This window comes from Anastrepha ludens, chromosome 5, assembly GCF_028408465.1.
Source record: "Anastrepha ludens isolate Willacy chromosome 5, idAnaLude1.1, whole genome shotgun sequence".
Lineage (NCBI taxonomy): Eukaryota > Metazoa > Arthropoda > Insecta > Diptera > Tephritidae > Anastrepha > Anastrepha ludens.
Window position 1 is genome coordinate 97,298,081 of NC_071501.1, and position 13,936 is coordinate 97,312,016.

Below are 13,936 nucleotides of genomic sequence, written 5' to 3' on the forward strand. Positions count from 1 at the left end.
TGAATTGGTTAGTTCAGCTGCAGAGCCCAAATCTCGAATGTCGGCTTGGGGAATACTACAGGAAGCTTGTATGTTCGAGCTCACACTTCACTACCTGTGAAATACGTCTGTGTGAGATGGCCGGTGTGACATAAGAATCGATTTATATTCGTCTGCCTCTATTATTCTTGTTGTGATTTTCTGCAGTAGGAACATTTATTACCCATAGAATTTGAAATTCGAAAAATATACAACTCCGTCCAATTCGTCACCCATGTAAAGTCCGCCTGTGAAAAGATTGTTGTTGCTCTTGAATTGAAGTACCTTGATCCTCAGGGTCAATTTCTCCGGGAAACTCTTGCAAGAAACTTTAGACACAGCTTACATTGTGCTGCGGTAGGTGCTCAAATTAAACACCAGCAAATCTATCGACCGCCGGGGCGGAATGGGTTGGTGCGTGACTATCATTCGGAATTCAGAGAGAGAACGTCGGTTCGAATATCGGTGAAAGATCAAAATTAAGAAAAAGTTTTTTCTAATAGCGGTCGCCCCTCGGCAGGCAATGGCAAACCTCCGAGTGTATTTCTGCCATGAAACAGCTCCTCATACAAAATATTTGCCGTTCGGAGTCGGTTTGAAACTGTAGGTCCCTCCATTTGTGGAACAACATCAAGACGCGCACCACAAATAGGAGGAGGAGCTCGGCCAAGCACCCAAAAGAGGATGTACGCGCCAACTATATATATTTATATATAAATCTATGTACCGCGCCCAACTTTTTGTGCTGTGGGGTTGATTCAATCTAAACGTTTTTTTGTACAGATGTCACAGCATTGGAAGCGTTTTTCAACTAATAAAGTTTTACGACGCTACGCAGTGTCTTTTTTAGAGTTCAGGACCACCCGATAAGCCCTCCATGGATTTTTACCTTCACGCTCTATATCTGGCATTTTTTCTTGCGTAAGAGACTACTTAACCAAAAATGAATCTCATCACTCTAGATGATTTTATTTGCGAAGTCAGCACATGGAAAATTTGAACAATTTTGAACATTTAAATACTTAAGCGTCGAATCGTTTGACCTTTTATAGTTCAGTTGCAAGCCTAAATATTATTACTATTGGTATCATTAGGCCATAGCGCACTACGACCTCTAAAGTAGTCTACTGTGATTTATCGGGAGTCTACAATTATTGGCTTTTAATCAATTTGAGCAATTCCTCAGGCGTTTTTTTTTAATTCCATCAATGGATTTAGAGTCTTACAAACTAGGCGTGCGAGTCTTCGCCTTGCGAGAACTACACATTCGCAGACGATGGTCGCGTGCGTTTCATCGTGCAGTTCGCATAGCCGGCAGACGCTTGTTTCTACTAATCCTGGTTTCCTGAAATAGTAACGAAGGCTACAATATTTCGTATAGTATCCAGCGAGAGTTTGTAAGTCTTCCCCATCAAGGCTTAGAAGCCTACCTGGTGGTCTTCTAAATTTATTTGCCTAATTCCAAGACAAATAAATATTTCCGCCAAATTTCACAGCTATCGTTTCATTTAAATCTACCCGATCTCCGAAGAAATCTGAGTAGATCTTGTGGTGTCAAGGAGCCAAGATGGTCGCTTCTTAACATATCAGTGCCAAAAACCTCTAACCTGATTCGAGCGAAGGCGGGGCAGACGCACAGGAAGTGGTCCGCCGTGTCATCCTCCTCTTCCTAAGCTGGGCAGAGTACACTGTCTGAAATGCCCAACCTTTCCATGTGCTTTCCACTCCCCTCTGCTTAATGACAGAAAGGTTTGCAACAATCGATCGGGCACGACAGGTAACATCAGTTTAGTCTATCAGCAGCCTCTCTCAGACTGCCAAGCTCGCTTGTGGGTTGTAGTTACCCATTTGTTAACCGTGGCTTTGATGGCAGAAGGGAGTGGCAAAACGGGCTCTGGGCCAAAGAAGTTGGCCTCAGAGCCCATCTTAGCTAAGGAGTCAGAGGTCTCGTTACCCACGATACCCACGTGTCCCGGACCCATGTTCGCATCAGGCTATTATGTCTGCCGACATAGTTCAGCCTGGATTTACAGGACTCGACCACGCCTGATGTGGTTGGGGGACTGTCTAAGGCCATAAACGCAGCTTGGCTGTTGCTGCAGACACATATATATCTGCCTCTCCATCGGTTTGCCACAACAAAGTTCATTGCTTCTTGAACCGCATACACCTCCGCTTGAAACACCGATGCATGCGTTCCAAGAGCAAAATGCAGTTTTGTCCTGCTGGATTCCACGTAGACCCCAGGGCCGGAACCATGCTCGGTCCTGGAGCCATCCGCGAAAATGCCACAACTGAGCCTCTGGCAGCACTACACTATATCTCTTTTCAAGTACGACTCTTGATGGCATGGAGTCAAGGGGCATGGAGAGAATCATTGTAGTCTCAATAAGGTCCTCCTGACTCCAGACCACTGATGCATAGGTGATAATAGGTCTTATCATAGCCGTGTAGATCCATAGGACCTTGCTAGGAGAAAGACCCCACGTTTTCCCAAAGACAACCCTTAAATTACTGTCTACAAAAACTTGTAAGTATTTCGTAGATATATAATATAAGAAGTTAGAATTCATTGATATTGAACGAGACCACGTAGGAAAATTTTAAATCCAGGATGTCTAACTTTGGCTTTAGTTCCATCATCTTCGCCCTTTTGTAGATATATTTTGATAAATTCGGGAGTGCTTCATTCACCAAATTGAGTGTTTTTTCTAGTTCCTCCATCTTTGCTTTCGTATAGATTTTATAAAACCTCCTTCGGATGTTCACTCACGCAGTCGAGTTATTTCTCTGCAATAGGAAATGTACTTCCTTGTGAATGAATCCAAATCCATTATGTCTAGCCTCTTTGTCTTCCCAAAAAATGTCCTTCAAGATGCTCGCGAGTCTAGCACTCATACAGTTAAGTAATTTCTCTGAAATCTCTCGGAGATCTGACCATCATTTAAGGATACGAGTTTGGTTTTACGAAATAGCCATTACTTTACATTGAACGATGAGCCTCATCGACATTTTTTTCTTGGTAACAATTAAATTTAAAAGAAGCAAGCAACTTGTTTCGGCTTTCGACAGACTCAGGTGTTACATTTTTGGGTTGTATATACTGCAGATTGAGGACCTGCATTAACTTTTCCTCTATAAACTCCACTCCAAGCAACCAAGCAGTCTTTGTCAGAAGAAAATAACCTGTTTCTTTTCTTCTAACTTCAAGATATATTTCGCTCTGCTTTTTGCTGCATAATAGTCCCACTCAAGGGCTACGACGCCAATGCTAACTCAGGTTAGTGTCGTTCGCAACTTTCCCGTTAACGGAACCAAACAAAAATGACTGAGAAGTACGCGAAGCATGCGGAAGGGCCGAAATTATCTTACGCCGTGGCTGCAAAAGTAATTAAAAAATCAAAAAAGGTTGTTGTGATGTGGAATCAGCGGTATAAGGTGTACAAAATTTTTGGTGGCGTTTCCGAGCGCGACTTGAAGCGAGTGAAAACAAAAAAGCAGGATAAGGTGATCGTCCAACTTTTTAAGTGGGACCCTTCTTTGTGACTAAGCCAAGCCCGATCAGTTCTTGCTAAAAAGTGAATAGATGTGAGTATCAACACCGTCCGTCCCACATCATCAAAACCACTGCTCTCAGAGAAACACATTGAGAAACAACAAAACAAGAAAATGGTGTCACAGTATTGGAATGGCCTTTCCAGTTCCCAGATGCCAACCTCATAAAAAGGTGTGGGGAACTATGAAAACGCATCTTGCCGGAAGGTCAGTCCATGATTTAAAGCAACTCGTGCGTCAGATTCGCAAAATCTAGTCCTGTTTGTCGAAGAGCTTCGCAGAAAAGTTGGTTGAAAGCATGAAGAAGATGACAGGCTATACTCGACAGCGATGAAGACTACACGGCTTATTGAGTAATTGTGACTCGTAGTTTTGTACATATATATTGTATATATAATTGGCGCGTACACCTTTTTGGGTGTTTGGCCGAGCGCTTACTCCTATTTGTGATGTGCGTCTTAATATTGTTCCACCAATGGAGGGACCTACAGTTTCAAGCCGACTCCGAACGGCAGATATTTTTATGAGGAACTTTTTCATGGCAGAAATACACTCGGAGGTTTGTCATTGCCTATTTTCTTAATTTTGGTGTTTCACCGAGATTCGAACCAACGCAGTTTTGTACATACTTTCATGTAAAAAAAATTTAAAATAATATATATATCTTTTATACTTCATGAATAATCGCGCTTCCGTTTTTCTGACACAGACTGTAAATACCCATTTTCTTTTATTTAGTTGGGTATATCTGGAACCCGTTTTCGGAGCGGGCACTTTAAGAAATGAAGAAGCTCTATTTCGGCGCATTGACAAGGATTTTCGCTATGTGATGCGTGAAATTCAAGCAGACCCCCGAGTGATATCACTTATCAAAATTAACAACATATCAACCATAGTGAGCTCACTGGAAAAACAACTGTCGCGTTGTCAAAATAATCTCATGACCTACATCATGGTAAGCCAACACATATTTATAATTTTCTATTTAAATTCCATCCAACTCATGTGCGACCTATCTGCTGTGCAGGATAAGCGAAATTCTTTTCCGCGTTTCTATTTTCTTGGTGACGACGATTTGCTGGAAATACTGGGACAAGCAACAAAAGATGCTGAAATTATACAAAAACATATCAAGAAGCTTTTTCCTGGTTGTCACAGTATCGGCATAGCAAAGACATTGAATGGGGAATCGACTGTGTACACCATACAATCGCTGCAAAGTGCTGAAGGAGATATTCTGCAGTTGCGAGAAGTTGTGCCTATGAAAGGACCTATTGAGGTTGGTTGCACAAACATTGCACACAAAGAACACTAGCAAACACACCGCTTGCTTCAAAATGCTTGCTTCCACCTATACTTCACTACTTAACTGGAATCTCTTTTTTCTTTTGCATGCTTTCTTGTGGCAGGATTGGCTCAATCACTTAGTTAGCTCCATACAGTGCACACTTAAGGATGCAATATTTGAATGCTACTCAACCACAGATGCAGAGAATTTCACCCAATCCTTGCTGCGAAAATATCCCATACAAGTGTTGAGCATCACTCGCGCCATTCAATTCACCAAACAAACGGAGAAGGCCATACTGTCCATGTCATTGCGAAAGTTGCATCAGGCGTTGAACACTGAAATAACACACTTCGCCAATATGAAAAACCAAACAAACGACACTCTGCTACAGATTAAATTGCGCGCTCTGTTATTCGATTTGGTGCACTACGCATCGGTGGTGGAGGAGTTACAGGAGCACAATGTGATGCATGTCAGCGATTGGCATTGGTTGTGTCAGTTGAAGTTCTATTTGGCCGGCACTGATGGGCGCTTAGTCGTCGTGCGTATGGTGTACGCTGAGTTCGAATATTCCTACGAATTTCTCGGCAATCCCAATAAATTAGTAAACACAAAGTTGACGCACAAATGTTATCTCATTCTCACCCAAGCCATGCATATGGGACTGGGTGGTAATCCATTCGGACCGGCCGGCACTGGCAAAACGGAATGTGTAAAAGCGTTGGGTGCAATGTTGGGTCGACTAGTGTTGGTCTTCAACTGTGATGAGGTGAGTTAAAACAAGTGGGTGGTAAGAGGGGGTGATGGGGGGATGGGGGATGGGAGATGTGGGTTAATGGCATGCCTAGTTTTGTGTAAGAAAGATGCTAATACACTTGCTTCTATCCGTTGCAATAACAAAAATGCCTGTGCTGGCAAATGCATCGCCATCAATGTGTGCGGCTGTTTGAATCAGAATGTGGATACTGAATCGATGAGCCTAATTTTAACTGGACTGGTGCGTTGTGGTGCTTGGGGCTGTTTTGATGAATTCAATCGTCTACATGAAGCGACGCTCTCGGCAATTTCTATGCTAATACAACCCATACAGATGGCATTAAAGGACAAATCGGATGTGGTGCAAATTGGTGAGCGAAATGTAAGTAACAGTAGTTTTGGTACAGCTACGTGCAATATATAAGAGCACTCAAGTATGTATAAGATGTATATAGTCATATCAACATTTTTACCAATTTTAACTATTTTTCTAATTTTTTTTTTTGTTGAATGTTGATTATTTTTTATAAAAGTATTGCTCATTACCTAACAAAAACCGTATAAATTCAAATTTCAAACTTTATGCAAAAATTGTAAACATTCCACAATTTTTTTATCACAATTCCACGGTTTGTAATCAGAATTTCTAGATTTTTTTTATACCTATGGATAAAATGCGCATCATTGTCAAGGAAAAAAAATTGTAAAAAATCAACGAAATTATTCAGCACCTTCAAACTTGCACTTTATTACAATAAAATTTAATAAGTTATAAAATTGTATACGCAAAAGCGTTTTAAAAATTCTGGAAATGCAATCTGGAAATGCAAAAATTGAGAAATTTTCATGAAATTTTAAAAAATTCTGAGAAATTTTGTACAAAGTTTGAGCCTTTGCGTTATACGATTTGGTTGTGGCGTAAACTATATTTCTATAAAAACAAAAAAAAAAAATTGTGGTGTGTTTATATTTTGCAACGTGGTGTATATAAGAATAGAACGTAGAGGTACGAATTACTCAGAGGTTAGTGCAAGTTTAAGTGCACACAATGCATGATTCATACATACACACATTTCTGTGGTAGCTTTGAATATTCTAACAGATTAAGAGATTTGCTTACCCAAGCCATTGCGCGAATTGCATAGTCCATCTTAGCATATGAAATGGCCTTCGTTAAAAATTTACAGTCACTTTTACACTTTCACATTCTTAGCCGCTTTCTTAAAGCGCGCGTAAGCTTTATAATTTTTTTTTTTTTTTTGCATTAAAGCATTTGCATTTTATCTACAAAAATGGAATTAGCCTAAGGAATTTTAAACTATTGAAATTTTTGATTTTACTTTTTTTTAAATATTTTTTTTTTTTTTTCTACGCCGACTTACAAATGAAAATAAGGAGCTTACACGCCGCGAAAAGTATCATAGATTGAAGGGATACTCGTCCATATTGGTAAACAGAAATGTCACCCACTCAGTTTCAAGAGCCTCTTTCGAGGCCGATTCGGACCACCAGCAAAATTTTTAAATACTTGAAATTCTGTTAATCGTTTGGTGCCAAGTCTGATGCAATAAAATCACCCATCCAAGTCTTCGGATCGTCTAAAACGTCGTGAAATATCTGGACGACCTGGCATTGTCATGACAGAACAAAAGCAATGCCTCACTTATTCACCAGTTCTGACCACCTCTAGTCCATCGCCTGCTCCAATCTGGTTAGAAGTTGACAACAGAAGTCTGAATTTAGTATTTGGTTTGATGGGTACAGCACATAGTGGGCTTCCATCAAACATACACCGAAAGTTTCAGGACTACTTTGAGCCATTTCATTGCGATCTTTTTCGATTGTTGTTCCCACACGTGATCCATGTTTCAGCGCCATTGACAATAGAATTTAGTATTGGTTCCGAATTTCCTTCCAAATCCACCAAATATACAATGAAACTTTCAGAACCAATAACTCGGGCTTAACGATACTTAGGGCCGTTTCATTGCGATCTTTTTCGATTGTTTTTCCCACACGCGATCCGTGTTTCATTGCCACTAGCAATAGAAGTCCGAATTTAGTAATGGTTCCGAATTTATTTGGTACGATGTGAGTGTCTGATTTGCTTCCGAATCCACCAAATATACAGCGCAATCTTCAGACCAGTAACTCGGGCTTAACCATACTTTGAGCCGTGTCATTGTGATCTTTTTCGATAGTTATTTCATACACGATCCCTGTTTCTTCGCCATTTACCATCAGCCTCAAAAATATGCTGATTTCATAGAATTTCAGCAAAGCATCGACGGCATAAATTTGGCTCAAAAGGTTATTTTACATCAATTCGTGAACCATTCGTGCAAGTAAATTTACTGTTAAATCAGCAGTCCAGATGCCCATGATTTTATCGCATTATCGATGATTGGCCTACCTACTTACCAGTGCGTGCCTTCGACGTCCATACTATTGTAAGGGAATAAAAGGAATGCATTTTGTCCATAGAAGGCAGACATTTTGTTGGCCACCTACACCGATTTTTCCCACTGTCCGTAGTGGTACTGAATAATGTATCGATTTTTGCCTCTATTTTCCAACGCTGGAACACACAACTGGCTTCACAAACTGCCAAACTAACACAAAACAGTCCACATGTACAATTTCTATTCCTATTTGGTTGTTGGCGGGCAAAAAATACAATAAGTTGGCATTCGGTTACTCACTGGTTACCAGTCACAATTTACCGCACTTTTGTCGAGACAAGACCTTTTTAGCATCCATTAGAAGAGCTAAAGCTTTCTTGGCCAACCACAAAGTCAAAGAGTTTCGGCCTTTAAATATATCTTAAATAACACAGCTTGACTAGAAATAGAAATACAATATTTTTTAAGTACAGTTAGAAAAATCCAGTCTGCATCAACTCAATGAATCCAATTCTTTTCTCAAAATGTTTCCTGCACTCTTTCTCAACAGATCAAACTTAACCAGCATTGCGGTATTTTTGTCACCTTGAATCCAGCTGGCGCCGATTATGGTGGCCGGCAAAAATTGCCCGGCAACATTCAAGCGCTATTTCGGCCAATTGTTATGCAACAGCCCGAGCCATTGGAAATCTCACGTGTCATGCTTTTTGTGGAGGGATTTCAACATGCCAGCGAAATAGCCGAACGAATTGTCGAACTTTTTGATTTGTGCACAAAAATGTTGTCTGTTCAACGCCATTACGATTGGGGTTTACGCGAGTTGAAAACCATTTTATTAGCTTGTGGCACTGAGCTACGATTTCACCTCATCAACAACAAGAATACCGAGAGAATATCCAGTAGTGAAGTGGACACTGCAACAGCAAACGATAGCGAAAGTAGTTTGAATATGGAAATGTCAGTTGTAGTGCGCATGTTACGCATGTCCATTCTCTCCAAGCTGCAACTAAACGATGTGGCGCGTTTCGATATGCTACTAACAAACGTTTTTCCGGAAATTGGAAAAGTCACGCAAAGCAAATCTGAACTGCAACAGGCATTAGTCGACGCAAGTGCCAAGCTGGGACTCTGTGTCAACGACATGCAAATCGAAAAGGCGTTACAGTTGCATGAACAGCTCAGCAAGCGTATGGGTGTGGTGGTGGTAGGCCCACCAGGGTGTGGTAAATCCAAAATAATCGCATTGCTAAGGCAAGCTTTGATGTCGACAGCAACGAAATTGACATCATCCTCATCATCATCAGTAGCAGCAGCAGCAGCAGCAGCAGCATCGTTGACAATGAGTGCTACACAAATCCGCCTTCATACAATCAATCCAAAGTCGATGAGCCGAGTTCAACTGTTGGGACGCCTTGACCCAGAAACACGTCAATGGATGGATGGCGTGTTGACCAATACAGCAGTGATGGTGAATGCGGAGCCGTTAAATGTTCACTCATGGATAGTGTGTGACGGCAGCATTGATCCGGAGTGGATTGAAGCTTTGAATTCAGTGTTAGATGACAACAGGTAAATGAATGAATATGAAGTAATGGGGCTGGCTGAAGGAGCAATTAAGCTCATGACATGAAAGCAAAAGGGAATTAGATGTCCGTTGAAATTCCTCTGTCTGAGAAGGAATTCTGCTATCACCCTGTCAGGAGTTTTCAGGAAACAATTGGTTGGCAAGTGTCAGTATTGCACCAATCGTTCTCAAGAGCTTTATCAATGAAAACCTTGATGTACCCAACATGGGTTATAGATCTCTGGTTATAAATTTTAACATAACATTTTTTATGACAGAGTGCCCCATAATTGTCAAATTCTGTAGTCAAAAAATGACATTAAAAAAACCAGGCATAACTCTCATAAAAACCCGCTGCCATTATGAAGAAAAGGCACAAAGTGTCAGAAATTGGAGAGGAAACTCACATAAAACCTTTAAGGTAGAGTACTTGGCAGCAAAAAAGCACCTTCTTTCATACGGACTCAGTTTTCGGTCCATTTCTACGACTCAAAAAAGATATATCATATATTCGGGATCAAGAATTTTAGGCTCAGTGAAATTTGCAATTTCAAAAAATATAACTACAAAAATGGAAATCCTAAACTATGAAAATAGTTTTGGAATTGAAAAAATCGGACGGGAACTGCGAGTTTGTTTGTCAAAAGAAACACCAGACTGTTTATATATTGGGAGGTTGAATTAGTTTTAAAGGTGACACACAGATGGCGCTATATATCACTTTATCGCGTTGGCAATACGATGGGAATGATCCAAAAGCAAGGACATTGGGTCCCGTACGAGTTGAAGCTGCGCGACGTCGAACGGCGATTTTTTACGTGCGAATTGCTGATCGAGCGACAAAATCGGAAGGGGTTTTTGCATCGGGTGGTGACTGGCGGCGAAAAATGGATCCACTACGATAACCCAAAACGCAAAAAATCATGGGGTTTGCCCGGCCACGCATCAACGTCGACGGCCAAGCAGAATATTCACGGCAAGAAAATCATGCTCTGCATTTGGTGGGATCAGGTCGGCGTCGTATATTTTGAGCTGCTCCAACCGGGCGAAACAATCACGGGGGATCGTTACCGACTGCAATTGATGCGTTTAAGCCGGGCATTGAAAGAAAAACGGCCGGAAACGGTAAAAAGGCACGACAAGGTTATTTTGCAACATGACAACGCTCGGCCGCATGTTGCTCAACCTGTCAAAAAATACCTTGGAACGCTTGGCTGGGAAGTGTTACCCCACCCGCCGTATAGTCCAGACATAGCTCCCTCCGATTATCATTTGTTCCGGCATATGAGTCTCGATTTGGCGGACCAGCGGTTCTCCTCGTACGAGGCTACCAAAATATGGGTTGAGTCATGGATAGCCAAGCAGCGGCCAGAATTTTGGAGAAACGGCATCCGGAAATTGCCCGAAAGATGGGCGAAAGTTGTAGCTAGCGATGGCCAATACTTCAAATAAAATAATATATTTTGTACCGTTTTTTCACAATAAAGCCCCAAATCTTCGAAAAAAACCTTTAAAACTAATTCAACCTCCCAATAACTTGGTAATTTTTTTTTTTGCGTTGGGCGGTTTTTTGAGAAATCTTTTTCTTTGAACGAGAATATTCTCTAGCAGCTCATTCATATTTTTGATATACGGAAGGCTGTAATGGACTAAGCTAATATCATTCAGAGCCAGATTAAAAATAACTACGCAGTGGTATTAAAAAATTCTCCACTGTCATATCTGTTTAGTGGAAAAAATACTTGCCTAGACCTTCCGATATAAGGAACATACGCTAAGTCCCTTCTGTAGTGTTTTTAAGTGGCAACATCGACTGGAATATATACCCCAGAGGCGGATCAGGGACCATCTTGCCAAAATCGGCGACGGACATCACCTAAATACATAGTTTTGATTAAGTCAGTTTTTTGTTTTTCAGTCACTAATGTCAAGTTACACCATTGAACAACACATGGCAATGATAGGATTTATTCTCAAAATAAGTATTCATTAGTGAGTAAATTGCCATAAGTAGATGGTCAAGCATGGGCTACGACACGGTAAAATCCTAGCTTCCATTTCGGCACTTCCCAAATTGGAGTAATATGCACTCCCGTCTACAATAGCCATTACAAGGATCACGACCCTCCTACGCTCAAGGGTCGCGAAGTAAGACAGGGCGAATCCATCCATGTATATAAGTACATAGTACAATAGCTCAAAGCTCGAGGGTAGGGTGGGCGGAGGTGTATATTACTTTAACTTTTGACGTCCCGCCTACTGCAATGTCTTTCAGGCTGAATTAATAGTAATAATAAAATCCGTGGCCTGGAAAGCAGTCACGTGAAGCCGTGAAGTACCGCACACCTCTTAACGAGATGGCTGAGCCATTTCACCTAAAAGTAACATGAGTTCCTGGCCATTGTGACATGAAATAGCGAGACTCGGCACCAAGTTGAGTGATGAGTACATAGATAATGGCATAGGTATACCCTCACAATCTTGCAAGGTACTTATTTTCAAGAAAATTGTAAGAGCAGCGAAATAAAGATGGCGTAATAAAATCACCTGACAATCGTGACCCGACTCTCAATGCTAAACAAACTGAATCTCTGCTAAGCCAAATAAGCATAGTCTTAGCACACTGATTTCCGTCATAGCGAGGTGCTGTCCAGTGGATGGGCGTACAAACTTAACTTCTGCAGAAGCTGTCTAGATGAGGAAGAGACGATCTCGCCCCTCCTGTGTCATTGTTCTGCTCCATCCAGACGTAGATTTACCATTGTAGGTAGGCAATTTTTTACACACTGGTTTCAGGAGGAGGAGGACGATAAGTTCCTCCCGTGGCATCACAATGGACTATGAGCCTAAGTGTGTTTCCCTTCAACCTAACCTAGTAAAAGCGAAGTGTGCAATACATTAGCAGAAAAATAATATTTAGCGATGGCTCGCAGTTTTAAATTAATAGCTACATATGTCAACAAGCAACATTTCCATATAAGAGACAACTCCAACCCACTGAAGGTTCAGAGCCGGCGGAGTATTTAGTCCAAAATTCTTCGAAAACAACGTTGGGGAGGCCAACACCGTCAACGGCGTACGCTACAGATAGATGGTAACTAAAGTAATTTGAGCCCAAATCGAATGGTATGGGTGCGGAAGATATGTGGTTCCAGCATGTGCCACATAGGGAATACCACAATTAGCATTCTGAATGTGCTAAGACGTTTCATCGCCTGTCTGGAATAAGCGACAGAGGCTTGTTTCTACTAATCCTGCTTTCTTGAAATGATAACATAGGCTACAATATTCTGTGGAGTATCCATTGAGAGTTCGTAAAAGTACGTTCACATATGCAGTTATTAGCACTAAATCAACAAAAATTAATCTACCCGTTCACAAATGGCAGATTAGCTGCGAAATTGACAATCAGCTGCCAAGGCTGTTTTGAAAGGTTTTTCTTCATAGAAATTGGTTTGTTTAATTATTATTAACGATGTAAAAAAACAGCAAAAATACGTAATAGTTAGTTTAATTGCGCAATTTCCTGCTATGTAGTAACAGACAATTGGAGGAAATCCGTAAACGACGTCTACTGAATTTACAAAAAATTATGGCAGCAATACGCATTAGAAGTTCGATATTATATCATATTTTATAATAAGCAATCACAGGCCAAAGCGTCTATGGACACATGTTTTTTTCTGTAATACATATGAATACAAAATTAATAATATCTAACAACATTTTTTTTAGAATTATGTCTACAAACCTCTCTTCTTTGTCGGGGCCAATTTTATTTAGTTTTTACTTTTGATGTTTCTGCTAACATTCGTAATAATAACTATCGATAACTCAGGGCTGTACTGAAAAAAATATCTTTATTGGCCTCTGGCGACGGTCAAGCATTGTTTGACAAGAACTTTATATGTGTGCGTGTCGGCTGATTGACGCTAATATCTAAAATTTTTGATTTTCATCATTCAAAAGCCGACAACAAGTATGTGTGACACGACGACACCCGACTGCACTAACACACACAAAGCTCAGTCAAGCATGCTGTATCGTCTCCAGAGGCCATATAATCGGAGAGAAAATGTCGTTTGGCAAATCCTGCTTTTTAATTGCGGATTAGGAGTTAAGCTCGAAAAAGTAGATAATCTAGTTATATGTGAGCCTCTTATAAGTCCACTCTATAAGGATTAGAAGTCTATTTGATGTTCTCTTGGTGGAAAGGATAATCTGCTTAGCCTGCCTCTGTCCGGGACTATCCATCCTTCTTCATCTTAAATGGCGCCATTTTAGCCATCCAGTGTCGCATAAATTACATGTCTTCCCATTCTTTGATAACTTCATTTATGTAGACTTTGG

General features: G+C 40.8%; 1 protein-coding gene across 1 annotated transcript in view; it reads left to right on the plus strand.

Moving 5' to 3' along the window:
* LOC128863485 (cytoplasmic dynein 2 heavy chain 1) overlaps window positions 1-13,936 on the plus strand; it is a 55,764-nt gene that overhangs the window by 12,140 nt on the left and 29,688 nt on the right. The window contains exons 14-18 of the mRNA XM_054102671.1: window positions 4,312-4,528; window positions 4,601-4,852; window positions 4,983-5,633; window positions 5,820-6,002; window positions 8,573-9,591. Coding sequence (XP_053958646.1) covers window positions 4,312-4,528; window positions 4,601-4,852; window positions 4,983-5,633; window positions 5,820-6,002; window positions 8,573-9,591 — 2,322 coding nt within the window. The remainder of the gene's footprint in view (window positions 1-4,311; window positions 4,529-4,600; window positions 4,853-4,982; window positions 5,634-5,819; window positions 6,003-8,572; window positions 9,592-13,936) is intronic.